A 27803-nucleotide genomic window follows, 5' to 3' on the forward strand; every position below is an offset into this window, starting at 1 on the left:
AAGCAAGAAACTGCCATTGAAATATAACTGCATAAAACCTCCCATGTATTTATCACAAACTCAGAACTTGTCACAGAAACTTCAGCATGCAAGTGCACAATCAAGGGACAGCTATTCATGAAAATAACTATTCAAGTGATTAAGAAAAGAAGAAACTGTTTAAAGAGCTTGTTTTTTTTCCTGTATATATTTTTGGGACTTCAGAAAAAATACTCAGTAATTTACATAGCTGATATTATATGTTTAAAGAAAAATGCAAACTACCGAGAAGGCTACTTAAGTTTGATACCCATCAATCTTTATTCATACTGGCCCGATTACTTTTTAAACACCATTAAGTAGACACACACTGCCATCTAGTGAGCATCTCTAACATAGCTGCAGTTTGATTTCTGAGGAGAGGAAAATGTGTTGCTTGGAGCAAGTAACTTAATACAGTACAAAACATATACAGACTTAAAAATGCTGCACTGAATGCTTTGTCAATTCTATATTATATAATAGAGATACACAGAGCAAAGCTAAAGTATTTTATTAATAATTTATTGTCAGTAAGAAAGACTGGCTAATGGTAATTTTCAGTAAAAACCTTTACAAGACCATTGGATCACAAATATACAGACACTATAAAAACTGTGTCATGGTGGTTTTGGTTCTAAACTGGTATGTAGAGGGTCCCCAACACACTTTCCAAGAAGGGAAAAAATGTTTACAGTTCTGAAATACAGCAACCCATTTAAGACATTTTCATGTAGCTGACCCAGAAAAATATCAGACCTAACCTATGTACAACGGGAATTGTGTGAATATGTTGACTTTTTTATAATGAAATGTCAAACCATAGTTTTTGAGGGAATACATAGAGTGATGCCCTGATTATAATAAGTCAGGGTGCTAGTTTTTAATGGCACACTAACACCACTAGTTTCAGTGGAAAACAAATTCACAAAATATCTACAAAATCTAGTTAAAACTATTAAAATCAAAACTGTACATAAAATTTACAAAAAGTAGGAGAAAATTAATTGCATTAGAACTATATAAATATATGCATCATGCTAACATGGAGAAGTGGTATGTGATTTTTTTTAACATAGACAATGTAAGTACAAAAGATGTTCAGAAATGGCACAGCCAATGGAAGTCTTGGAACTGTCCAATTACAGTAGGTCAGGAAATGGAAAAAGAGGCTGATTTAGTGAAATGAACCGCATGATCCAATGCTGCCATGCCAGTTTAGCTCACTGAAACAAAAGCATTCACTGTGGCTGGGAAAGAGAAAAAAATAAAAAAGCTCTTGAAAGTTGTTCTAGGATTGATAAAGTTTGTTAAGAGTCCAGGCACTTTTGTTGAGTGTGTCAGACTTCTGTATGTTGCTGGGAATCAAGTGGAGGAATTTTCACATCTTCAAAATGACCATCGTCTCCACTCTCATAGTCACTCATCATGACTTCAGACTCCATTTCACAGCATGCTGACACATCAGAGCATGAAGCTGTGGAAGCATACACAGACATGGACATATTGTCTACAGTGGGTGCTTCAAAGTCTCTATTGTACCCTAATGTGTAAGGAGCATAAGGTTCTCTGTAACTGCCGTTGACACCACTGGTTGTGGTCTGAGGTTCTGACATGTCTGCGGGATAGTGATGGGGAAGGTACTGATTAAGGTTAAATCTCTGCCTGCTTCTTGTAGAAGAACCCAAGCTACCTACGGCTGGCATGTCTCTGGGTGGCTGTATTGACTCAAACTGGTCGCTGTATTCTGGTGGTAATGGTGGAAGCTCATCAGGTGCAGGGAAGTCATCAGGTGGAGGTGGAAAATCACTTTCTATGTCATAACCGCCAGGGTAATAGTCTGTATCGATGGCATTTGGATCTGTGTAGAGGGGAGCTGACTCCTCGACCGCTTCGTAATTTGGATACTCTTGGATACCTGGCAACTGAACGCTTGGCATCCAGTCTGATGTATCCCAGTGATAACCTGAAAAGTTAATTTAAAAAAAAAAAGTAGTATTAGTATCTTGTCTTCAAGTCAGTCTGAACTGAGAAGTCAACACATGTATTAAGATGATGCAATCACTGTGATTAGGACACTACTTGTTAATTAGAGAGCAGTTTGCCCCAGTTCCACAAAAGACATTCAACACAATACAGCTTTACATTATGCCATGCATTAGATACTGCATCATTCACACTTGAACTTTTACACTTTCTCAGACATTTCACCTAACATGGGAAGAGCTGTAGGTCACCTATGGAATGTGCTATAGCAATACACAATGGTATAGAATTGTTCACTGGATAGCAAAGAACCAACAGCCTCCCTGGTGCAGCTAAATTCTTAGTCAGTTGTTGAGTAATTACAATTAGGGTGACAACAGCTGCCTGTTTTTCTTAAGAATATATTTAGCATATATAAACCCTGCTTTTCTTACATAAAAGAAGTAATTTCTAATTGGTAAAGTATCCAGACCATTTAAAGCAACTTTACCCCTTAACTGAATTGTACAAGTTAATTTCACAAAATGCTGTTAGCTCTACAGTCACTGCCACACCTCTGATAAAAATCTTTGACTATTAGTAAAGACATTCCACATTCAAATAAAAGAACAAACCAGGAAAATCAAGCTTAATCATGCATAAATGACCAAACTTGATCCTCTCTTGCAAACTCCCCTTGAATAAGTTTGTATTCATCTGGTGGAAAGTAGATGTAAGCCTAATCTCATTAAAAAATAATTTTCTCATCTGAATACCAAAAAGGAAAATAATAAAGAATTGTAATAAGGTACAAATCTAGTAAAAGTAATCACTGCAGACAAATGCACAGCAAGCAACTGATAGTAAGTCTGTGTTAAAACCAAGTATTAACAGAAATATTTTGGTGAACATCAATGAACTGCATGCAGAAGTCACCTCTTGAATTGCTGAGGTCAGGAACAGCAAAAGATTCTTTAGGTGGCAGAATGAGAAGAAAAAGGAAAAAAACATCTGTAGTTAGGAATCAAATAGTAGAACCAATGTGAAGACAAAGAATGACTGTCACTATGATGTTCATGCTGCTTTTGTCCAGTTTACTTAGTGGTACTAAAGTTGTTGTTTTGTTTGTTTTTTTTTCTCCTGAGCTCCTTCTTTCTTAGACTTGAACTGTAGAATAGCTACTGAGTTAATGTACAGCCCACTTGGGACACAGCTCTATAGTGGCAAAATCTGCAATCTGTAGTTTGCTGAAATCCTCCTAGCAGTAGATTTAGGACTTCTGCTAAAAAGGGTAAAAAGACTTTGTCTGATTTTTTCTTTCCTTATATTCCCCCTTGTTTTTCAATACAGGGCTGCATCTATTAGGACTTGTGCTTTTAAGTATCTCATTCAAAGATGGGAACTCTCCCTTTAGTATCTCGCTTCCCTACACGGTGCACTAGGAGACCTACCTCCCTTTGCACAGCAATCCCAACAACTCATGCTCAGCAGAGAACTGTCCTGTGTTACCTGACAAATTTTAAAAGTTTCTCTCTTCAGGAATCTATATTCCCTAGTCAGGTCTGTAAGGATGGGCAACACCTATCTTAATACCAGAATCTTCTCCTAAGAATTGATATTTTTAGCCATTCTTGGGAGTGGAGGGACAGAGGTTCACTCTTGGCAGGGTTGTTTTTTTGTTTGTTTGGTTTTTTAATTTTGTTTAAGCTTGCCTAGCCCAGACAAGAAAAATACTGTCGATACTAAAGGAGGTATCAGTCCAAGATCTGAGACTCTTCAAACATCTCTGGCCTTATCTCCAGGAGAAGGTTCTGACCACTAGTCTACTCAGAAGAATACATTCTTCATTTTTCTAGGGAAACTGGATGCAAAACCTAACGCCAAGAGGCAGACTGTGGCCTTATGATTTAGAGCACTTTTACCAAGGAGTGGGGAGATCTCGGTCCTGTCCTCTTCTTCTGAGGCAAAGACCCTTTAACATCAAATACAGCAACACAGACTAGAACCTGATGTGCCCATCTTCCTAGGTGGCAATCTGCTAGACTGGAGCTATATTTCCTCTTGCACTCAGCATTGTTGATTTGCACAGAACTACAACTTTCCTTGAGGAGCAGCACACAGAACACAGGCCTACAATGGTCCTAGGATGAGACTAGCTATAGTTCATGCTTCCAGGATACCTGTTGGGCAGAACCACTTGGGGAGACTAAAGGAAAAGACCATCTGTCCTTTGACCTTGCTGAAAGCTTGAGCAAGGATCTCTGCTGCTCGAACTGGCACCCTCCTGAGGGTGTTCAAAAGCAGAACTCTTTACCTAAGATGCTTTGAAAGAAGGAATACTTATTAAGAGTAGAAACTTCCAAATGTTAAGAAGTAGCTGAGCAGGACATCTTTAATCTCTCTACAAATATTCTGCAATGCATAAAACATTTGTATTTATCTTAGTGATACTAAACCATGAAGCAATACTTCCAACTTTGACTTGAGAACTACATCCATCCTTTTTAGTTTCTACCAATTAAAATCTCTGAGAAAATCTGAGTTAGTTATTAAATATTTCCCGAATAGATTTTGCCTTTTCTAGTCTTGTAATTCTTCCTTTCATAAGTACTGTGCATTACAGTTTTTTAGCACTGAGGACTATGGTCTATAGGTACATATTAATTTAATACTTGCATGTAATTAGAAGTCTTTGTACTTGTCTACTGTTTTGTGAGTCTGTATACATTAGACAGGATGTACTTCTAATAACAAATGAAGGAGAATCTTTAGCTACTATAATTAATTTTATGTTCTTAAAATGGCTTCATTTTAAGTAGGACTTAAAAAAAAAAAAGTAGGGTTTCCTAGCCTGTATTAAGAAAACACTGTGTATGTTATTTCAGAAGTAACCTCTGCAGACTCATGGTCATGCAGTGAATTATTTGCATGTTACTGGAACTTTAAAGATTTTTTTTAGGTCAATCAAAACAATAGTTAGTGTTTGTATAGACTCACTAGCACCTTTATTACTACTACTATTTTGTAAAGAGTATGTTTTCCAGAGTGGTCAGTTCTTACATGTCAGCAAGAAAGGAATAAAATTCCATTGAAAATGTCTACTACACACAAATATATGCGTGTATACATATATACACCCAAACATACATTTTAGATACTGATGTAAGGCTGGGTAATAAGTAACTACTTAAACTGATAGGGATGTGTGTATGCCTATATTCCTCAACCGCATACTAGAAATCAGTTTTTTCTGCTAGAGACAGATTGATCTGAAGACCAAGGAAGTGAGTACTGCTATCACACTTACTCCCATTCTGCTCAGCTGGACAAGGTGCCAACAGATGTGGGTGGGAGAAGAAAAGGAAGCAGGGGCTGCTGCTTTTTCATCTACAGTAGTGTATGTAATTGCCTTTGATGCTGTCTCAATTCTGCTGGGAGCTTTAGTGTAAGTATTTTCAGAAGAGAGTGAGCACCAAGATCTTTTTATGCCAATACTTTTTCTTCCAAGAAATCATACTTTGAAACCTGTCCACAGGGTAGCTACAGCATACACACGAAAATATGAACAGATATACAATATAAATATATTCTTTGCTAACACTTATTAGAAAGTCTAAGTAAATAATATAACTCCCATCTACTAGGGCTACATTACTAGAAGACAAACGTGCATTATTCTGCCAAAGCAGTAAATAAGTATGAAAACATGTATATACCTTCTTTTTCCACCGAGTCAACAACAGCATTGACAAGGTGTATTACAGTCACTACGGAAGCTTGTAAAGGGTATAAAAGGAGCAAATTAAAACAAACCTATAGTTAGTATCACTTTAAACAGCATACACATATACAAAAAAAAACACTTTAACATTGCAGTTCATTACTATTTCATAGAGCAAGATTATTGGTGTACATATACATTTACTCTCTATCTAGAAAGCAGTTGCATATAATACATAAAATACATCCCTAAACCTGAATTTTATCCTTGATGAACATGGAAAAGTACTTGTAAGTACTCCTGAAGCAAATTCTGCACAAACACAAAGTTGCTTTAGTTGTGTTAGAATTTCTGAAATGTTGCCTAAACATACCATTTGCATCATACTTCATCTAGACAGCAATAAACTAGGCTTTTCTAAAGGCTTGTGTTGGGTGAATTTGGAAGAAATTTTCACTGAAATGAACTAAAATGCTATGAAAAATATCTACTGAAATCTTCTGTTGCTGACCTACTTAAGTTGTATGTGAACAGTGGTATCACAGTAGGAATACCAAATTCAGGTAGTAACATTCTTATTTAAAAACAGCCAAAATGAATGTATTTTTTATGTCTTTCCTTTCCCGAGATACTTGGAAGGGAGAATGATTTACTCTTGTAGGGTAGGATGAGGTAAGCACATGAAATTTGTTTGTATGGCTCAGGGATTAGATTTCAAACTAATAAATTCAGAATCTACCAAAAAGGAAGGAACGAACAATATTTATGGTGCTACAGCTATTTCTCTTAAAATGATGTATTAATGAGTAATCAATACATGACAAGAAACATGAGTAAGAATATATGAAATATATGGGATGGAGAGGAGGGGAGAACAACATGTACCACACAACACTTAATACCACAGGAAAAAAGTTGGAAGTTGGTGTCAGGTCTACTGATAAAATGATGAGTACTGTATGCATACCATTTTACTTTCACCAATCATTAACACAGACGTTTCTTTTCATGCTATTAAGAACAAATCACTCTACTTCTTCCAGAAGCAGAATGTTCTTTATTCCTAAGCTAAAGGAATTTCAAATTCTTTTTACCATACAAAGACAAAAGCAGAAATTGGAATAAAGTGTCAAAACACCTTATCTTAGTGAATTAAGTTATGAGACAACTGTGGCTTTGTCCAATCAGTCTGAAATGTTTCTCAATACATAGATGCATTCATACCAACTGTAAAAGCATCTGTTATCGCAATGGAAAAGTAAAAGACTTCCAATTAATAATAATAAAACCCACAAATATGCATGCTGATTATATTTTGATGGACTGGAGTTGTGATCAAAATATTTGTATTTTTATATTGGCTTTTTTCAATGTATGAAATTTTTTTATGAATTCATTTTAATCATGGTGAAAGCCAAATATACTGTTCTACTGTAACAAAATTCCTTTTTGTGCAGCTTCCTTCATTACTAAAGTAATCAAACTTACAAGCAGTCCCTTAAACTCTGCTCTCACTCAGAACTGATCTGATCCATATGGGAGCTGAGGTCGCAGCAAGAAAAAGAGAAGGAAACAAATGAAACTGTAACACCAGAAAGCTTTTTACTCAGAGCTGAACATCAAAGTGAAAGTTATATTTGTGCAGAGGCCATTTTTCAAATTCACTGTAGTTTTGTATAAGGCAGTAACTAATGATTACCTAGAAGAGTTTCTCAAATTTGAACACGCTTTTAACACCTTTTAAACGCAAGGCTCTGAACACCTTGTGCTGCATTTTCACCATTAATATTCTATCAGCAGAATGATTATATATAATTTCAAGGTAATTAACACAAAGTGTAAGATAGGCAAAATACTTAAAATTAACATATCTGGGTATTAACATAAGTAAATACAGATATATATTAAATAAGCTATTATTTAATATATATTCCATAAATGTAAGTCCTACTGATACTAAGAGATACGGATGCAAAGACAGAACAAATGAATGTAAGTGGCAGCACAGAATGATTGTATTTTACGTACCATTGTCATCACACGATTCAGACTGGAAGGAGCTGAGAGACTGGACCTCAGACATGCTTTCTCTAGCACTGTAAGGATGGGAGTTCTTTTCATCCAGAGACTTTTTTGAAAGGCAGGGGTCAAGATCTACTACTTTAGCTGAAAGAATAAGTTTCAAGTGAGACAATTAATAGATTTTAGATTAAAGAGTCAATAAAATTTAAGGCTGAGATCTAAACATTTTTACAAAACTTAATAGAGCCCAATCAGGCTCAAAACCCAGTAAAGTCATAATGCCTTTTGCATCCTAACAGGCATAGACACAGACTTTGCACTCATATTAAAATTGTACCAGCATACACCTTTAACAGAAAAGTAATAAAACAAGAACATTTCTTACTGTCATAGTCAAAATCCCAGCTGGGTTTCTGTATTGAATCGCTGTCTGAAGGAGAGTTGGAGGGAGGTGGAGGTGGCAAATTTGGTGCTACACTGCAAACAGCTACAGCTTTGCGGTGACCGTGTACAGAATCTGGATTAAAAGTACTAAACTCTGGGTGCTCTGGGATAGCAGACCCCTCAAAAGAATTCCTGTCAAGATTATTCCTGGAGTCGCTTGGAATGCTTGGAGTGTACGAAATGGGACGAACAGGAACCTGGGGTGGGATGTCAGAATAGATGTTCTTATTCAATTTTGCATCAAAATAAGGTCTTTGCAAGAAAGCTGTTGTAGCTCCAAGTTGCTTGTCTTCAGGTTCTGGCTGGTGCTTCTTCTTTCTACTAATCACTTTGCGGCAAACAACAAAAATCACAACTAGCAAGAATATTCCTGCAATGAAAACAATAATCCCAATCACTTCGGCTAAGCTAATGTTCCAAGATGTTGAAACGTATTTGTTAAGAACAATGTCTGTGCAGTGTTTTCCTCCAAATCCTCGGCTACAATTGCAGTGATATGAACCATAAGTATTCTCACAGAGGGCACCATTAAGACATGGGTTTTCTACGCATTCATCGACATCAGTCAGGCACCTAGCAGAAACAGAGCAGAGCAACGATGGTTAGTTTACATCAGTAGTCTTTGTTGTAGTCTCCTTGTTCTCAACAATTCTAGATATATTTAATACACAGTACCGTACACTACCAGGCAATTTGTTGTTTTATCAACATTCCAGATTTCAACCAGTTTGAACTGTTAAGTAATACTGTTAAAAATTCAATATATGTGGACCACTACCTACCTTTCTCCACGAAAGCCTGCTTCACACTCACAAACAGGTCCATCCAAACTGTCAATACACTTGCCACTGTTTTTACAAGGATTGTCTTTGCAATATGGACCCAGCTGGCACCTGCAAAGGCCAAACAAAGAAAAAAAGGGGGGGAGCATGAACAAACCATTACCTTACTGCAAATGAATATATAGTGTGGGATTCAGGGCTGTAACATAGGGGCTGGCATTAACTTCAACTAACTCCAGTGGGTTTCAAAGGCTGAGCTTCAAGTAGGAAACAGATAAAAGAAAACAGAGCCTATTCTCTAAGGGTTTCATTGGTCCAACAAACCATACAAACATACCTTTGGCCTGTATATTGTCCTCGGCACTGGCAGATAAAATCATCGCTGACTGGGATGCAAGTACCACCATAAAGGCAAGGGTTGGAAGCACATGGGTTGACGCTTACATCGCAGTGAGTTCCCATAAACAAAGGTGCACACTTGCAATAGTAACCTGAAATCAAATACAGTCTTTTTGAAAGACACATATGGCTTTACTGGATTTAAGGTAAAATCCTCCCTACCCACCTACCTGTTTGAAGAGAGAGAGGATGGGAAGAAACACATATTTTTATTGAAAGATGAAGGAAAGTCTAACAGTAAGGTTTTTCTTGAATATGAATGAAGGATAACTTCCATTTCTCTCACAAAACTCAAGCTTGTCACAATGATTTCAGAATTTTTAAAGGAAGACTAAAGTAGACAGTTAAGAGGATGGACCTCAGGTGTTCACACTGAAGATTAAATCCCCACTTTGTCTGATGGACTTTGTCTACTTCATACCCCAAGGAATTGAGTCTAGAACACAGGCAGACACAGCCTTTCCACTGCTCAACAACCAGCCTTCTACAACTGTGAATAATTCTTGCTTTCCCAGAGAAAGTTTTGTCCTTCAAGGCAGGGCAGTGGAAAAGCAGTTCTGAAAACTAATAGCAGAATATTGCACAGCTTACCTCCATTTGACAGTGCATTGCAGATGCCTCCATTCTGACATGGGCTGCTTGAACAACCTTCTGTGGTAGTCAGTAAGCATCCAGGAGTCACATCTACAGATTCTTCCATGTGTGCATAATTTCGTGGCTTACTGTTTAGGGGCAGCTCTTGTCCATTAAGTACAACAGAATCCATACAGCCTCTGAAACCATTGCTAACCTGAGGACTTCTACCGTGTCTTGTACCTTGCTGCCGAATGTGACCACCAAAAAACACATGATTATCTAGGTTTAGTGTCCTAAGTGTACCAGGAGCAGTACCAGATGCAGTATGCACCCTATCCAGAACAAGTCGTGCGTAATTTCCATCCACTTCAAGAGATACTGAATGCCACTGGCCATCGTTAATCTGAATACTCTGAACAGAGACAATCCCAGGTCCACTGCCACAATCAAATTTATATTGCAGCCTTCCATGGTGAATCTACAGAGGAAAGCCACAACATCAACAAACAGTCTGCACACTTAAAGAGTATAAAATATTGATGACTATAAAAGTTTATGTTTTCTGGAGAGACAGGATGATGGTGGTGTTCATAAAAGGCAGTTTAATAACATTGTATTCCAAACAGTCACAGTGATTGTGATTCATTCTATACAGTTCTTTTAATTAAAATGTATACTTTGTACATTTTTTCCACTAGTAAAGAAGTCATAGATCATCAAAAGATTACAATACTTCAAGATGACCTTTCATCTTGTGCTTTAAGTGACTTTTTCTGTATGGACTTAATGAGTACTATAAGCAAATAAATTTAAATTTGTTATTTAAAATAGGTAATTCAGGGGGTTTTTTTGTTTGTTTTATTTTTAAAACATTAAAGAAAACTAATTCCTTTTACATATTAAAAAAATTCTGTACAAGTTTGTCACCTGGATGTATAACACACTTTACCTTGAAGGCAATTCTCAATTATAACAATTCTACAGAGAAGTTATGATTCAATCTTTTAATTTAGCACAAAAAATAGTAAAAGGATGGCAAGAAGAGGAAGAGATATGCACTAGGAGATTTTAGTATACCTCTAAGATACTGTAGTCTGTTCCTCGAGCATACATAACAACTGCATGAGCAGAGTAAGTTCTAAGTCTCATTGTCAGCTTCATTTCCTCTTTGTTCTCATTTTCCATGAGACGGTATTTCACATAGCTGCTCCCAGTAAATGTCACAGCAGAGCCAGCTGATGCTTAGGAATACAGAAAAACATAAAATGTGTTAACACAGGACTGGAATCAGATTTATATTTGAAAGTAATATGGTTTTACGTAGAGATTTTTAGAGTTAATTTCTTACCAGGACACTGTCCAGCTTTGCTGTCTTGGCAAACACAGGTGTATTTTCCTTCCTTTGGATCTCCTAAACATTCACTACCTTCAGGGCATGGGTTTCCTTCACACACACTATTCACCTGGGGGCATTTCCCTTCTGTAAAATGAAATACAGTATTTCTCTCCTGTTGGTGGTAATGGTATTTTGTGAAAAGGGACACTTAAGTACAGTAGCTGAAAGCAACCCAGATGACATTCCTATCAGACAAGGAAGTGAAGTAACAGTTATGGGATATGACTGGCACAATCACAGACTAGACAAATGGCATATATAGTGGCTGATGTTCATAGTTATCTTGATTACTGAAAGAATTTAATGGATAAAATTTGGAAACTGGTGTTGTGGTTTAAGGTTTACCATTACTAACATACACCATAAAAAACAACATGTAGATATTAAACATGGACAGAGTGGGTTGGGGAGAGCAGAAGAGTGTGTCTGTATTTGGGACAGAAAAGGAATGGGCTTTAAGTATTTACTTATGATGTGCAAATTCACCCAGCAACGTTAAGTCATGATTTTAAAAAGCAATGATTTTAAAAAGCAATGCTGTTCTCCTCAGAGCTAAAGACAAATTTCTGTTATAAATCTGTACACTTATATGTATCTTAAAGAATATTCCTTTCCCAGTTCACCCTGTCATTCCCAGCCCAGTTTGGAAGCTGTGGGCTACTTCTCTAAGCAGAAACCAGGAAGTATTCAGGCACTTTGCAAGAACTTACCTTTGTGTATACAAGACTGAAAATGGCTGGCAATTTAGAACAGGCAACAAAAAAAGGAACTTCTTTCATAAAATGGAAAATGAAGGTGTAACTATAAGAAAAAACCCCCTCCCATAAGCTTATATTATGTAAACTCTTAAAATGCTGTAATGAGGCAAGAAAGAATTACTCCCTACTCTGAGTAAAATTAGGCAAATGTTGCAGTGTGGGTTACGGGATATTCTTAATCTTGTCCTGTAATATAAATTTTGCCCTGTGGATTATGGCTATTCAAAACCAGAACTATCTTTTCAAGGATACATTCTTCCTTACTGCTTTTCTTACCTTTACAAAGACAAACTGCTGTTCTGTGATGACGGGGAGTGACAAAACTCAACCTGGCTGTGCTGTGGGTTGACATGATGTTCTCATCCACTGTTACCTTTTCTTCACAAAATTTCAAAGGACAATCTAGGCCTGCGCAAAGCTTATGGAAAACATCAATTATCCGGACACCTAAAATCTCCTCTAGGTCAGGCACAGAAGAGTTTATCTTGTGGAGCAAAATTCTCATTGGGTGCTGAGAGCTACCAGACTTTTCAATATTCAGGAGGACATCAAGATTTGAAGGAGGATCAGAAGGCTGCAAACTAACAATCTGGATGTCATTTCTCCTCACGCCCAAGATGTTTCTTAACGCTCTCTGGAAATTGCGCCAGTAATCACCGATGAATTCTTCAGGGGCGAGGTTTGCAAAGCGTATTGCAATGCTGTGATTTAGTAAATCTTGTGTGATTTGTCTGATGTGTACAGTAATATCAGCTGCAGTTGTAAATTTTCCATCTGTAACAGTGACATTTAGGAGGTACTGTCCTACGTCTAACCGTTTATGTGCTATTAGTTTGCCACCAGTACTGGAAACGGAGAACAAGGATTCCATTTTGGGGTCCAGACTGTATGTCAAAGTGTCATAAACATCTTGATCAGTTGCATGAATTTTCCCAATGACACCACCTGAATATTCTTCCCCAAAGGCTGTGATAAAGATTTCTAGAGGCAGAATTGCTGGAGAATAAATGCTCTCCTCAATAACTCTAATATCAATGTAAGTCAAAGATGACAATGGTGGTTTTCCATTATCTGCCACCTAAAGGAAGATGAGGACAGAGTTAGGTTTTTGCTTTATCTCAAATTCTACTATAGATATTTGTACTGTATACCATGGATTGTATTTTTCTACCAAAAAAAAGTTCCTACAGGAAAATGCTTTATGTAAACTTCGTAACACGGGTCCTGACACAAAAGTTAATATTGAAAATTTAAAAAGCTTATATATGCAGGCACACACAAACATGTTTTCACTTCTTCCAAGATTAAAAGTCTACAGTGCTCTTAATACCTGGAAATGCCAGGAAGCTACTAACATTTGTAGCAAATACAGAGGAAATGTACAGTTGCTAATTTCAGACAGCAGATGGTGTCTGAAGCTTTTTTATTTCAAGCATGGAAACACATTACAAATGAGTCATGCACTAGGAATTTACAACGCGCTTCACCACAGTTATTAGGAGGTGGTCAAAGAAAATCTGAATGCAGTATGCCAAACAGTACTTCAAAAGGAAAACAATACATGTAGAAAGTTACAATTAATTATGTTGTCTTTCATGATTTGTGATCACGGAGAGGAAAAAAACCCCACCTGTAGTGCTATTTGCTTCAGACAATTAAAGTAATTAACAGAATCAGGCTAATTCAATTTTAAAGCCTTTTTAAACATCACATTCTCTGTCATCTACCCCTTTTTGACAAAAGGATATGCTGCTGTTGTATGAAGAGGGGACAAAAAAAAGAAAGTAGAAAGATGAGAAAAGAGCATTCCCTTGGGTTCACTTTCTTTCTATTTCTCAGTTCTTTTTTCCCCATCTACCTTTTTTGCAGAGCTCTTTCCCAGTTACTGAAAGTGAGAGTAAAGAAATGAGCAAAGAAGAATTAGAGGGATGTGAAAGGACAGAGGTGATACACAGGGCTGAGAAGGTAGAAGATACCCTGCATTGTTCAAAAGATTTTACAATAATTTTACAATGACTACAGGTAGTTGCTACACTTTGAAGATCTATGCAGATAAGCCACTTTTGATTTTTCATACAAATTTAAGCAAAAGAGGAAAAACTCCAGGCACAAGATTATCTGTGGATGTGCACATAATTGTAGCATTTTTAAAAGGTAATGCATGTCTCAGAACTACATGTCTTCATCTGTTAACTCCAAAAGAAAGGCATGGCTAGAAATTTGCCCTCTAGTTACCCAAACATAAATAACGAGAGAAAGAGAGAGAGAGAGCTCAAGTTGGCAAAGTTCTGTTTTGCCTAGTTTTCTGCCTGGAAACAAGACAAGGCAGGCAGTTTAGCTACAGGAGAAATGCCCAAAGGAAACAAAGGCTTAAAACAAACAGGCAAGCAAAATTGTAACAAATGGACAGCAAGTAGGAAAGAAGAGCCCCAGGAGAAATGATTTTTTCAATAGTGCAGATATTTTAAAAATCTGCTGTGGTTTTAAACTAAAGACTTCAGAGTGTGGCACAAAGGACTGTATGACTCATAGCTGAAGATTTCACACACTAATGCTGTGAGACATTTGTTAATGGATAATCTATTTCCTTTGGAGAGAGGGAAAGCAAATGTGAGTGGCATGCACATGTAGGTGGCTGTAGGGAAAAAAAAAAAAAAAAATATCCTTATTTCTATTAAAACCATAAAGGTAAAGTAAAAGAAAGGCTCATGTTAAGTAAAGTTTTTTGGTGGTAGTGGGTATGTGGGGTGTGTATGTGAGAGGTTGCTTGTGGGTTTTGGTAGGGATTTGGTTTTTTTTTTTGTTGTGGTGGTTTTTTTTTTTTCCAATTAAAGTATACTTGTAACATAAGACGACCTCTGCCTCAGCAATCCATTCAGAAAGCAACTAAGGTGAAAGCTGTCAATACCGAAAAGCACACCAGTGAAGGTCAGTTAAAAAAATGAAAATGAGTATCAAGAGATCATATACAGCCATTAACTTGTGAGCTATAAGATGGAAGTGCAGAAATTAAAGATAGGGTAAACTTGAGAAGAAGCCTTCCTACAGCCTTTGAAAAAAATCTTTCTTTTAAATGAACAGGGGAAGAATATTTTTCCATGAAAGTCATGTATCTATTTTTGTGTGCACCACTGGAACTGAAGTCTTGTGATATGGAAACGCTAGTTTTAGTCTTAGATGCCTTCATACTAATGTACAGTGACTCACTAAGGAGAAGATAATAGCAAATTATAGCACTATGTCTATTTAAAAAAAGCTATCATAGTATAAGATGACAAATAGCAATTAAAAGACAGTGACATATTTCCAGAATTCAGACAGGGAACTTTTAAATCAAGGGATTAGACAGGTCCAAAATACTGAGATTGGATAATACAGCACACAAAAAATGCACATTAGTATAGTCTGCTTTAATGATTTACTATCTCTGAGAAGCCTTTGTTCTAAATGAGTACATTTCTTTTAAGACACTTGTTTAGCTACTGGATGCCATTAAAATAGCCCTTATTCATTCCCCAGAAAACAGGCACTTTTCAAGTGCTGTGCTAAAAAGAAGATAGCTGAAGTACTGACAGGCTGTTTACAAGCATCCTACAGTCTAGGAAGTGGCTTGGAAATGAAAGAATTGCATGATTTCACCCAGAGGAAGGTGTTAGATAGGCGCCTCATACTTAAGAAAAGGCAGGCACATTAGGAAGGGCCAAAGGTGGAGCTAAATCATGAAATGTGATGCTAACTCATGAAATGTGATGAAGACAGTGTAACAGTCTACACAGAACAGACATAACTGCCTGTGCATGCATTCATAGGAATATATTTTAGAAGCAAAATAAATAGAAATTAGTTACTGCTTAGAGAAAATATAAAATAACACATATGAATCTTGTATTACACTGATTGCATATGCAGGAAAAACATTGCTGGTTCTTCTTCCCTAAACAAAAAGATGACTTTGGGGAATCGATATAGAACTTGGAAAGCCTATTAGGCAAGTGTGTGGCAAAGCCCACCTCTACTGCTGTTTCTGACTCATGCAGCCTAGGAAGGCCAACAGAGCCATCGCTCAGGTACCTTGAAGGCTAATCTGTCCCACCACTAATTAGCAGATAACTATTAAGAAAAAAATGGCTAACAGATGAATGAACCTCCCTGCCCCCCTTTTTAATCTCAGTTCTTAAACCCTAAACTAAACTACATTTAAATGGACCCTTTATCTATACTGGTTCTTATACTGATGGCTCCTGATAACATGTTTTAGTGACTCAACCAGAAAACAAAAGTACCTGTAGGAATATTTTTTCCTTCCCCAAAGAAAAGAGATAGACTTTGTGTAAATACATCACAATTATTATCCCAATGTGGACAGAATTCAGTATACACTGACGCAGACACTACTGCTCTAAAACTCTGCAAGTCCGTGTTTACTCAGAAATTGTCTGCAATATTATATATGAGAATAACTTGGAGATTGAAAGAAATTCCTCATGTAAAGGTAAGAATTTTTCTTAAAACACAAATCTGGAAATGAAGTTTAAGAATTAAGGCCAGCTATTTTTAGCCTACCAATTTTAAGTCCCCTGTTCACAGCTGCTTAATTTATAACTGAATTTAAAAGGACTGGATAAGATAAAAAAAAAAAAATCGGTTTGGAGTTTTCTTACAAAAAGTTACAAAAAAGTATTTTAGAGAACTTAGCTATGTTAATGTAACCTGGATTTTTGGACATTGTCTGGTCTTTTGCACAACAATGGCAAATGTAGGCATATATTCTAGCATTTCACGGTCATTTTTGAATTTTATGCCGTGTTTTCCACTGCAAGATTCTGAGATCTCCAAGTTTCAATGCTATGGACAAAGATCCACTGACTTGGTTTTCCAAACTTAAAAAAAGATGTTTTCAATTGCCACTGCAAAAAGAATGTGGCACTATAGAAAAATACTTCAGTACTGCCATGATGTGCAACTTTCAATATCCCTGTTTCCATCGTATCAGTGCAGTTCAGCTCACAGCTTCAAGGGTCAAAGCAATAGTGGCAAGAGGAAGTCTGCAGCCAATAGCAGGTGGCTCAAGGGACCTGTCCCCTGATGGCTTTTCCAGCATCCCACATGAAAGGCAAAGGGCTTATCAAGACCACTCAACCCAGTTAACATTTCACTTACACCTTACCCTTACTGTGAGTTTAATTAATCTTACTGTTACACCTGTGTAGATTTCCATTTAAACCAACAGACTTTGTCTCTGAAGATGTCACCTCAAGGGACGTGCCTCAAATGACTACTTGGCATGTCAGGATCTTGTAACAGAAAGACAAGGGGTAGGCAGGTGGACTGGCCATGAGTGGGGAAAGTTAACTAAATACTTATACTAATAATGCAAACCAGCTAAAGGTAGCGCATCCTACCTTAACATGAAGTAAATAGTGATCCCTCACTTTGCGATTCAGTGCAGCAGTTGTTGTCAGGACTCCCTGCTGGTTAATCTGAAAAGTGTTCTCTTCATTTCCACTCAGGATGGTGAAGAGAAAAGGAGGGCCATTGTGAGAAGAGTCCTTGTCTGTCACCACTAGCTGTAGCACACTAAATCCAATAGGCTTATTTTCCTACAAATGCATAATACAATTACATTGGTTTTATTATAATAGAAGATATAGCCTGACTTTGATTTCTTTTTCACAACAACAAACAAATAAATAAATTAAAAAAAAATCAAATTACTTTCAAACCAGTTAATCAGTGTAAGAGAAATCAGAATGACAATATTGTTTAAGAAAAGATACTACCCTCTGAGAATAATGACAAGAACAGTAGAAGGAGAAAGGCAGTACATGTTTAAACTTTGTCTTATATTTTTAAAAGTAGCTCAGCCTTGACACTTTACATTTTCCAGTTTTGGTCTGAATTAAGATTACTGTAGATTAATTACCAAGTCATCAAAGATTTAAAATTTAGCTAAAACACCTGTTAAGAATAATCCAATGCCTTTGTTGGGAGGACTAGAAAAACACACTCCTCCATCTGATCCCTTGTGTCCCTAATTAGTGTTCTGACTACAGTTGTGGCTGCTACAGCCGCAGTCTGGTTAAAATATGAAATCCAGTTTGTAAAATTTCATCATAAAATCCCTTCAAGTTTGCATCATGTGGATGCCTGAGGTTTCAGAGACACTTCACCCACTTTGGTTTATCACGTATCTTATACACACACACAACCTTATCTAACACTTGTAACACTTCTCCCAGAATACTTATGCTATACTGTATTGACCAGATTTTTTTTTATATATGTACATATTTTAAATGCAAAAAAAAGTAGAAGCATTATTGTGAAGTACTACAATAACAAAATGCTATCCCTTTCACAGCTGCAAAAACTCCTAATAACAAGCATACTCTTTGTTCTTGAAACAGTAAGTCAAGTTAATTATCAGATATTGTAGCTGAAGCTTTTTTTTCCCCCTTCAGCAAAACAGACAAGGACCGTCATTTTAAAATACAAATATTTACATTTGGACATATAAAGTAATTTGATTTTCGTAATAGCTAAGCACATTTCCAACTGTGTCCAAACATGTCCAACTCAAATACATCAGGAAATGCACACCAGCATTCTTGGGTAACTCCTCCAACTTTTTCTCTGCTACCCTCATACTGGGACAGACTGATAAGAATGAACTATAAAACACGAGGTCTTCCTTTTTAATTAAGGGAAACTTTACAGACATTGCTTATATAGTCTACAGTTTTAGGGGATACATTAATTAACATTCATTTCAAGGAAGATTGTAACTGGGGAAAGCAAAATACCTTTGACAGCACACAAACATGCAAGTCTGTTGTTTTTAAAAAAAGGCATAAGATCCAGGACATCTTACTTCCATACTCTGTATATGTTGGGTAGAGATGAATCATTTTGTCTTCTTTTGGAAAGCTACCTTTACAAATCACGTACACAGTCTCAAACAGAAGTGGTGTGTTAGGGTGGCACAGTGTACCAGATAACATTGCTTGATCTCCACTTATCTATTGTACAAGGCCAGGCACCAGCAACAGCAAAAGGACCCAAGGGACTGAGCTCACTTACTTTACCACTATAAAGGTCTTAATGCAATTCCTTTGTTCCCTTCCATTTATTCTCTGTTGGATTCAAGAAGAGAAGTAGTACAGACACTGCCTCTGTATCTTTGCTTTAGTAGAGAGTTTTCTGAATTGGGCAAGTACATGCCAGCCATTTGAGAATCTGGCCCACTACCACCATCCTAAAGTGCAAAATTAGTCAAATGTAGCAATATGAAATACTACTCCTGTTTTAACTGCTTCTGATCCCAGAGGAGGCCAACAGGAATTAAGTCTTGACCTATGTGTCACGGTGCACAACACCTGCTTCACAGTAACAGGTACCTAAAGTATCTTTTTCTAAGCAGTAACTCTAAGATTAAAATGAAATAGGAAAATTATTATGTATTTTAACCTACCTGTATGATGCTAAGAATGTTATAAACATAAATGCAATGTATAATATACATATACATGTACACACATGAAGTACATGAAAAAAGAACACGCTCAACTTGCAACATAAGTTTCTAAATAAACTGTACAATATTAATTTTGTAACCCTTAACACTTATTCAGGTAAGCAGTCTCACTGACAACCTTAAAGAATTAAAAATACAGAAAAATTGAATTGAAGCATTAGGTTTATTGTATCTTGCAGAATTTTTCAAGTCACAAATTACCACTCCAATAATATTATTGATTTGACTACTTCACTATCTGTATTTACCTGGATGATAACACTATAGTTTCCTTTTGAGAATACTGGAGGATTGTCATTTACATCAGAAACATCAATATTAACTGTGGTTGTGTTAAGTCTAGGTGGGTTTCCATTATCTGAAGCTTGAACTGTCAAGGTATATCCTGAAATCTAAGAAATAATAAAAAAATTTCACACATCCACTAAGAAGCAAAGAGTAACAAATTCAGCTTTTAAGGAAGAAATATTTCAGTGCAAACCCCCAGTAAAGCTTGCCTTCATATATTTAATCCTTTCTCTTCCTCCCTGCTCCCCAAAAGCACTGACATGAATAGACGCTTTCACTTTACAACAGCTATATTAATTTTGAAACATTAAATGGTAATTTACAAATATAATGAAAAAAATGGTGGTCATCAATTATGTATGACTAAATTTATCCCAACAGCTCAAAAAGTGTCAAAACCTTACCTTTTCTCTGTCTAGAAGTTTAGTCACTTTTATTTCACCACTAGTAGGGTCAATTGTAAAAGGACTTCCCTGATTGCCATCTATAATTGCGTAGTGAACACGGTTGTTTGAAGGTCCATCGGCATCATCTGCCATAACCTAAGGGACATTACAGTCTCATTTAAAACAGGTTGAAATAGACTCTATCACCTTTCAGATAAACTCATCCTGAAGATGAGCACAGCTGTTTTGGTCTACCACATTTCATAGTTCTGAGGAGAAAAGCCATCCGATTAGAACATACCAACATCACTTAATTTCCTGAATTTCTTCTAAAAATTAAGTCATGTTCTCATGAGGAGAACACAAATGTATCACAAAATATCATCTGCTTTCCCATAGCATCTCACATCTCTGGTTCTGAAACTTTTTCAAAATAAATTTTCAATTCACTCAGTGGCAAACTTATCTATTCATTTATGTCCATCTTCAAATCAGTATTTATTCCTTCAAGACTGAAAGCATGATTGTCGTGCCAGAGTATTTCAAAGGAAAAAAACCAGCAATACGTACTGTAATGACTGACTGTTCAAGTATAGCATCTTCACTGATTACTGCAGTGTAAGTGTCTTGGCTAAACACTGGAGTATTGTCATTGATATCTGTTACATTAATATTCACTGTTACAACATCACTTAATGAAGGTGTGCCTCCATCTGTGGCTTCCACTGTCAAGTAGTACTCATGAGAACTTTCATAATCCAAGCTCTCAATGATAAAAATGGCTCCTAGGGAAGAAAAAAAAACAACAAACCTCACTCAAACTCTGCTATTACTGTAGTATTATATATTGCAACTTTTGATTTTGATCTGACAAATACTCAGCTTCTTCAGGGCTTGATTTTTCACTGTAAAGCTGGAGCCACACAGTGAAATGATCAGGCTTTACACATAGAAGTAAAAAGATGAGAAGTTTCTGCCATTACCACAAAAGACTCACACTCTAAAATCACCTGGCTCACATTTTGTAATGAAAAAATGAAGAAAAATTAAAAAAAAGTGCTTAGAAAATGTCTTTTTCTTAATTTTCCATTAAAAGTAAGCAAAAATATGAAATGACCTTTAACTTCACTTTCCTCGTAACCAGCACTAATGTCAGGCATGGAGTATGCAGAGATAGTAAGAGAAGTGTCTGACCATGACTTTTAATTGATAGATATCTGAGTTGAAGTGTGAGTTTTTAACTGAGTAGTCCCTAACATAGATGCTGATCCGCTGGTGGAAGAGTGTTTTCCTGGAAGCTTTTTCCACCTTTCAAATACGTGAAGAAGTTAAACTGGCAAGGTACATCTATACCATAGTACCAGCACGCGCACTGGAAAAAGCAGCTGGAAGAATTACAATTTCAATTACACTTGTATAATTACTATTAACTTTTGGGTAGAAGTCTTATTTAAAAAAAATAAAACTTTACCAGAAATTAGCTCTAGAAAAAGAACTATAAGAAAACAAAACTACCATTGAGGTGTACATTGATTTTTAACAAAGAATTGTCATTAATAGGGAAAATTCTCCAGAAAACCTAAATGCTTCCTGAGAGTAAATCTGACTAACATGCAAGCCTTAAATCTCCACTGTCACGCTGGATAAATGATTGAGCAGAATATTCCAACCTCTCTTTAATGCCACATCAAACTGGTTCTTCTAGGATTACTGTCTTTGGGGACCAATGACTAGTTTTCTCAATCAATTTAATTTCTGATCTTTCTTTTACCAAGTCTGGCCACTCATTCTGATTATATAGCTTTTTTGAAAAGACTATTGTGTTTCTATAATTACAGATCTCTGACTTTCCACCCCCTCTGCCCCCAGAGCGGGAATATTCCAGCTAGGAAACCCTTACTCTGGCCAGCTTAAAGAATCTAACCCAAATAACAATAAAGAGCAACAAATAAAGCTCCTGTTCTACATTCTACTGCACTCCTCTAGTAAGCATGCTGGCAAAAGAGGTGAACAGACAGTAGCACTGGCTTTACAGCCAGGATGATGCACACAGATTATGCATAACCTATTTGGTTCAATTACTGTAGCACACAGTATGGCACTGTGCTTCATTAGCCTCAAGTATATTCACAGTTGTAATCTGTTACCTGTCGTTGAATCAATGCTGAATTTTCCATGTTCGTTCCCACTGACTATTGAGTACGTGATTTCAGCATTGGCTTCAATGTCCCTGCTTGCAGCATAGATCTGGAGAACTTCAGTTCCAACCAAAATGTCCTCTGATACACTTGCACTATACTCCCTATGCTCAAATACAGGTGGATTATCATTTATATCCAGAACAGAAACTATAAGACTGCTTGTTGAAGACAGTCTTCTAGGTAAACCTTCATCTGTAGCCTTCAAAGTTAGAGTGTACACAGCTTGTAATTCCCGATCCAAAGGCTTCTCCAGACGAATGATTCCAGAGAATTCATCAATAGAGAACTGGCCCTCTGCAGAGTTCACCAGTGAATAATGGATTTTACGGTTCATCCCTGCATTTTGAAAACAATTGCAGAGTATGAAGCAGCCATTAAAATACACCAACATAATAACAGATCTGATAGCTATAGAAATAAAACATGCATTCTAAATATTATCATTCATGTTAAACTACATTTCAGCAAGAGTTAGTGGCTCTTGTGAAGGGCAGAATGATTTCCAAAAAGATGTAATCTGATTTAAAAAATTAAGCCAACACTTCATTGCACCGATTTTCTGCCACACAAAAAACATGAAGCATGGTTCTGCTTCAGTCACAGTACTAGCTAATATGAAACGATTAGTAATATAAATCTAATTATAACTTCAGAACAATAGCATCTGCTTAGCAGGCTTATAAATAACACGGGAGGATACGGGAGAGTTAGGCTGCATCAAATACCTAGACTCAATACCAGTAAGGTTATTTAAGAACCATATCCTCAAATTATCAGGAACATTATTTCTGGTAACCTTTCTGTACAAAACAAACAAAAAACCCCATAGGTTTTTGGGCCAAGTATTTTGCTCCTCCTGAGCCTCAAAGACTAGTGAAGTGTGAAAACATCTCTCTCTTACCTTCCAATTCAGCAACTTAGCTTTATCATAGCACAAAGTGGGTTGGTTGTTTCAGAAGACTGAGGCAACTATTAATTGTTTGATTAATAAACTGATAATATATGGAAATCATACACCTTTTTTAAAGACTTGATACTGTTATATTCCTTACAACAAGGCCTAAGAACAAACTCTTTCTAATGTAATTTTCAGTTCATGTTCACTTAAATGCTTGTAACTAAACAGTGAAGATAGACAGCAAAAATCTTAACGGGTAGCATATACGGAAAGCTACAAATGACCAGGGTTCTCTTTATGGTATGATCATGGATGGCTAGCCTAAGAAGCACACATTCAAAAATCTATGAATGCACGTTTACATGAACAGACATGGTTTGATATCCCTTTTACTTATACCAGGAGTAAAAGGATGGACCTAAGGCATCATAACATTAATAGCTTATCACACTAAAAATATCCTACATTTTGTCTTGCTCCCCCCTCTTCTTTTTTGCAGAGACACAAAAGGGATGTCTTCCAAGCTACTCGCACATAGAAGTCAGGTGTTGTATGATTTAGTAGACCTAAATATATCTTTCAAGAGTCTAATCCTGAGCGGTATTGAACATCTGTCAGTTCTACTGAAAGACTTAACAGCTCTCAGGGTAAGACTAAATAAACATTACTGTAACTTTGAGAACATGACAAAAGTATTGGTCAAAGAATGCATACCTGCATCTGCATCTGTTGCCTGCACTCTTGTCAAAAGGGTTCTAGGCTCTGTGTTTTCAAATACTGTAATGGAGTAAGGATCAGCTGTAAACTCTGGGGCATTATCATTCACATCTTCCAGAGTCAGAATAATATTAGCTTGGCAGAATCTTCCTCCTTCATCTGTGGCTTTCACTAGAAGATAATAGACTGCTTGCTGCTCACGATCAAGTGGCATTAATGTTTTCAGTTCACCTATAAACAGAGTAACATACATCAGTTGACACGAGTTGCAAGACTTAAGTATCCCTAACATGTCTTCCTCTAAAATCTTTGTACTCAGAAAAACTAAACAACAATTTTCTTTTTGACGGTAATTTCATCAGTGGCTAAGTCAACAGCTGTACTGCAGTAATGAGCTCCACTTTGGGCAAAGCACATCAGTGGCCTGCCTTTTCAGCTTTAAAAGATTAAATACTAAAATACTCTGCCTTTTTTTCAAATGCCTGTGAAACAGAAATTAGCTTAAGTAAAACTACCTGAAGGTGCAGAAAGAGAGAGAACATACATACATCCACAAATCCATGTATTTTTGTGTAGAGAAAATTAAAATATTAGAACTCTGTCTTTAACAAAATGCAAGGTAAAATCCACATATGGTTTTCCTGGGCCATTTAGTTTTGTTCCTTCCACGGCTATTGAGCTGACTCTCCTCCTCTAACATTCTGTGAATAAACAGAGCTATTCACACTATCAAATATAACTTGCTGCTACAGACAAACCTCTAGAAGTCTAACATACTTTCTTTCCAGTGTGACAGAAAACATGACAGGCACAATGTGTAGCCATTGTCTCCTTTTAACAAATTCAAAAAAGTATTCTGAAATATTGTTCATGAGTATTCTAGCCCCACCAATTCTGACTTTATGTAACGACATGCTAGCACAGCACACAGGTGACATTCAAAGTAAAAAAACCCAACCCCATGAAGTAAGATCTTCTCATTTATTTTGCCCCTGAAGTATTCTAATCTCCTTCTCCATATTTCCACTACATCTTTGTATTTATCTTATTTAAATTTTTCTACATTGTTTACTACTCCCTTCCTACTGCTTGTCTACCGCAGCCTGAAGAGCACAGGATTTTGGCATTAGCTTTGACCTATATTACAATCCAGAAGACATAATGACATGAAAACTAAAGTCAGGCAAATTACAAGTTAATCTCATTTATATAATGCTTCCTATAAAACTGGAGGCACTTTTGGCATTTACTACGGAAAGAAAATTTGTTGTTCCATCTAACCTCATCCCATTTAATATGCCAAACCAAATGATGGCAAAGAGAATCTGAATGAAGATATTTTCAGTTATAAACCATTATTGCTACTACTACAATCAATATAAAAAGTACAAAATTTATAGCATACTTTTATTCCAGTCACTTCAGTGTGAAAGTTTCTGCCTTCGGGGGCAATTACTCTATTTACTCTTTTGTTCCTAATATATTAAAATACTTGCCTTTTCCCTGACTTCTATTCAATATATTATTAGTATTTGTGTAGTAGAAACTCACATTTTAAACAGTTATGTAATAAACTAACCCTTAATGGAACTGACAGTTCCAGCTTAAAGTATTGACATTTATGTATGTCTTAATGTAACAGTAAAACATTTTATAAAATAAGGTGATGATTGGGATTTTGTATAGTGTATGAAGTATTATTACCTGTGTCTGGAGTGAGTCTGAATTTTTCTGCTCCTGTGCCATGCAGTGTATAAGTAATTTCTGCATTGGAACGAATATCTGCATCTGTAGCAGATACCTGCATTATCAGTTTGCCAGGAAGGGCATCCTCAGGAACAGAATCAGTGTATAAAGCCTGCAAGATTTTAAAGTTACACTGAAAGATTAAACATATGAAATAAGTAGAGCTTGGAAAGGGGAGGGAAAGAAGGAATGACAGAGGAGATAATATCCTGTTTGAATGCTTGGTAACATATGAAATGAACCAGAGGATGAAATACCTGATAATGAAAAGAACTTACGATTTTCTAATTAATTTATTAGATTATTCAGAAAGGTAATTAATACAGCAACCATAAAGACTCTTGAGTATCACTGCATAGCTAAGAACTCTAAACACTTCTAACTAATTAACTGATAATTAAATACATTTCCAAAATAGGAGTTATATGTTTTTCATAATTTCATTATTTCCTCTTTTGGCAAATCATCTTTTCTAGGTCTGACTCAATCTAGAAGAAAGTGATACCTGCCTTTTTTGTAATGTCATGAAATAAAAGGTTCCAGTTTAAATAAAAACTAAGAAAAAACCCACCTAGAATTTAAAGGCACTAAGCACTCTTTCAGCTCATCCATGTCAGGGATGTGCATTAAATTTGAAGGACTGAGCCTTATAACACCAATATTAACAAAGGTAAAAAGCTAAAAACACCGAGTAACCAGTCTGTATATAACTGCAGTCATTTATATGGAAGTAACCAACATAAACATTGACTAAGAATAAGAATCAAGTGCTCACTGTATACTTGATCCTTCCCAGAAAAAGAAAAGACTTCCACCTGGTAACATCAAATCTGTGTTCAACAAGATGGCTATGAAAAGTCCAAATGTGCAAAAGTTAAAAAAAAAAAAAAAAAAGCTGACTATGAAAACCGAGGGCTTTCTTGTAAGGCAATTATACATCTTGCAGGGTCCACCTTTCTGTTTTTTTTCCATTCTTTATTTTTCATGCCCATTTTTGCAGACTATCAGATCTGGTAAGGTAGATAGCTTTGTAACTAGAAAACGTTTATGGATTACAGATTTTTGGTGCTGCTGAGTGCAACTGCAGGATAATATTCCAGTCTTTTCAACTCTTATCACAGGAAATGCACAAATACATCAACTAAGTGATGGTATACAGCCGCCTTTGAGACTTTGCTTCCTTCAGAAAATAGAGCACATAAGCTATCATGGCTGCAGCTTAAAACAATTCCTTTTGGAAAAGTATGCATTAACACAGGAGAAATGTACTGCAATTCTCCTTATACTCTTCAAATACCCATCGAATGTTAAAATTACATCAATGAATTGTCTTTGGATTTTTATTTAAGAAACCTGTCCATGAAATAACTTTTCTTTGACCGCATTCTATCTTAACAGTCCAAATTTCTGTTACCAACATAAAAGGAATGCCTATTTGTCAGTCTCCTGAGAAGCAATTTCAGAGAAAATTTAGATTTTATGTATGGAAGCAGCTGGACACAGAAGAGACAAGGTTGTGCCTACCTTTTCACAGACAGGGCTATTATCATTAGCATCAAGGACTTTAACCTCCACCACAGCTTTAGTTGCAAAGGTCCCATCAGTAGCTGTAATATTTAGAAGGTAATTATCCTTTTCTTCCCTGTCCAGAGGCTTCTTGACATAGACCTTCCATTCATTCTGTATATTTTCAATAGCAAACTGTCCCAAGGGATCACCTCCTGAAATACAAAAAGAAACATTTAACTAAAGACAAGAGAGAGATTACTATTATTACTTTATCAACGTGAAGTTATAGCTAAAGAGAAAAAAATGTAAATGCAAATAAACAGACACTCTCTGTGGCTTTATAGTGAAATAGCTTCATTTTCCAGATAGAAGTAATCAGTAGATGCTCATACAACAAATTTAACTGCAGCCCACAGAATCTATAAAAATCAATGCAGAAATTC

At 36.4% G+C, this 27803-nt stretch overlaps 1 protein-coding gene across 8 annotated transcripts in view; it reads right to left on the reverse strand.

Moving 5' to 3' along the window:
* Positions 1 to 517: 517 nt before the first annotated feature.
* FAT1 (FAT atypical cadherin 1) overlaps positions 518 to 27803 on the reverse strand; it is a 113379-nt gene continuing 86093 nt past the window's right edge. For 3 of the 8 annotated variants that reach the window (XM_069788811.1, XM_069788787.1, XM_069788827.1), the window contains 19 exons: positions 27376 to 27572; positions 25810 to 25963; positions 24103 to 24336; positions 22437 to 22826; positions 20860 to 21074; positions 20308 to 20445; positions 19864 to 20007; positions 17484 to 17681; positions 12358 to 13159; positions 11276 to 11407; positions 11005 to 11168; positions 9943 to 10405; positions 9290 to 9443; positions 8953 to 9063; positions 8112 to 8743; positions 7733 to 7870; positions 5700 to 5759; positions 2920 to 2955; positions 518 to 1984 (listed from right to left, as the gene is read on the reverse strand). In XM_069788811.1, the coding sequence (XP_069644912.1) occupies positions 1359 to 1984; positions 2920 to 2955; positions 5700 to 5759; positions 7733 to 7870; positions 8112 to 8743; positions 8953 to 9063; positions 9290 to 9443; positions 9943 to 10405; positions 11005 to 11168; positions 11276 to 11407; positions 12358 to 13159; positions 17484 to 17681; positions 19864 to 20007; positions 20308 to 20445; positions 20860 to 21074; positions 22437 to 22826; positions 24103 to 24336; positions 25810 to 25963; positions 27376 to 27572 (4988 nt within the window). In that variant the 3' untranslated portion in view covers positions 518 to 1358. Of the gene's footprint in view, positions 1985 to 2919; positions 2956 to 5699; positions 5760 to 7192; positions 7247 to 7732; positions 7871 to 8111; positions 8744 to 8952; positions 9064 to 9289; positions 9444 to 9942; positions 10406 to 11004; positions 11169 to 11275; positions 11408 to 12357; positions 13160 to 17483; positions 17682 to 19863; positions 20008 to 20307; positions 20446 to 20859; positions 21075 to 22436; positions 22827 to 24102; positions 24337 to 25809; positions 25964 to 27375; positions 27573 to 27803 lie in introns of those variants that run through there. The other 5 variants (XM_069788845.1, XM_069788819.1, XM_069788802.1 and 2 more) reach the window with 4 other exon arrangements.

Source organism: Haliaeetus albicilla, chromosome 1 (assembly GCF_947461875.1).
Source record: "Haliaeetus albicilla chromosome 1, bHalAlb1.1, whole genome shotgun sequence".
Lineage (NCBI taxonomy): Eukaryota > Metazoa > Chordata > Aves > Accipitriformes > Accipitridae > Haliaeetus > Haliaeetus albicilla.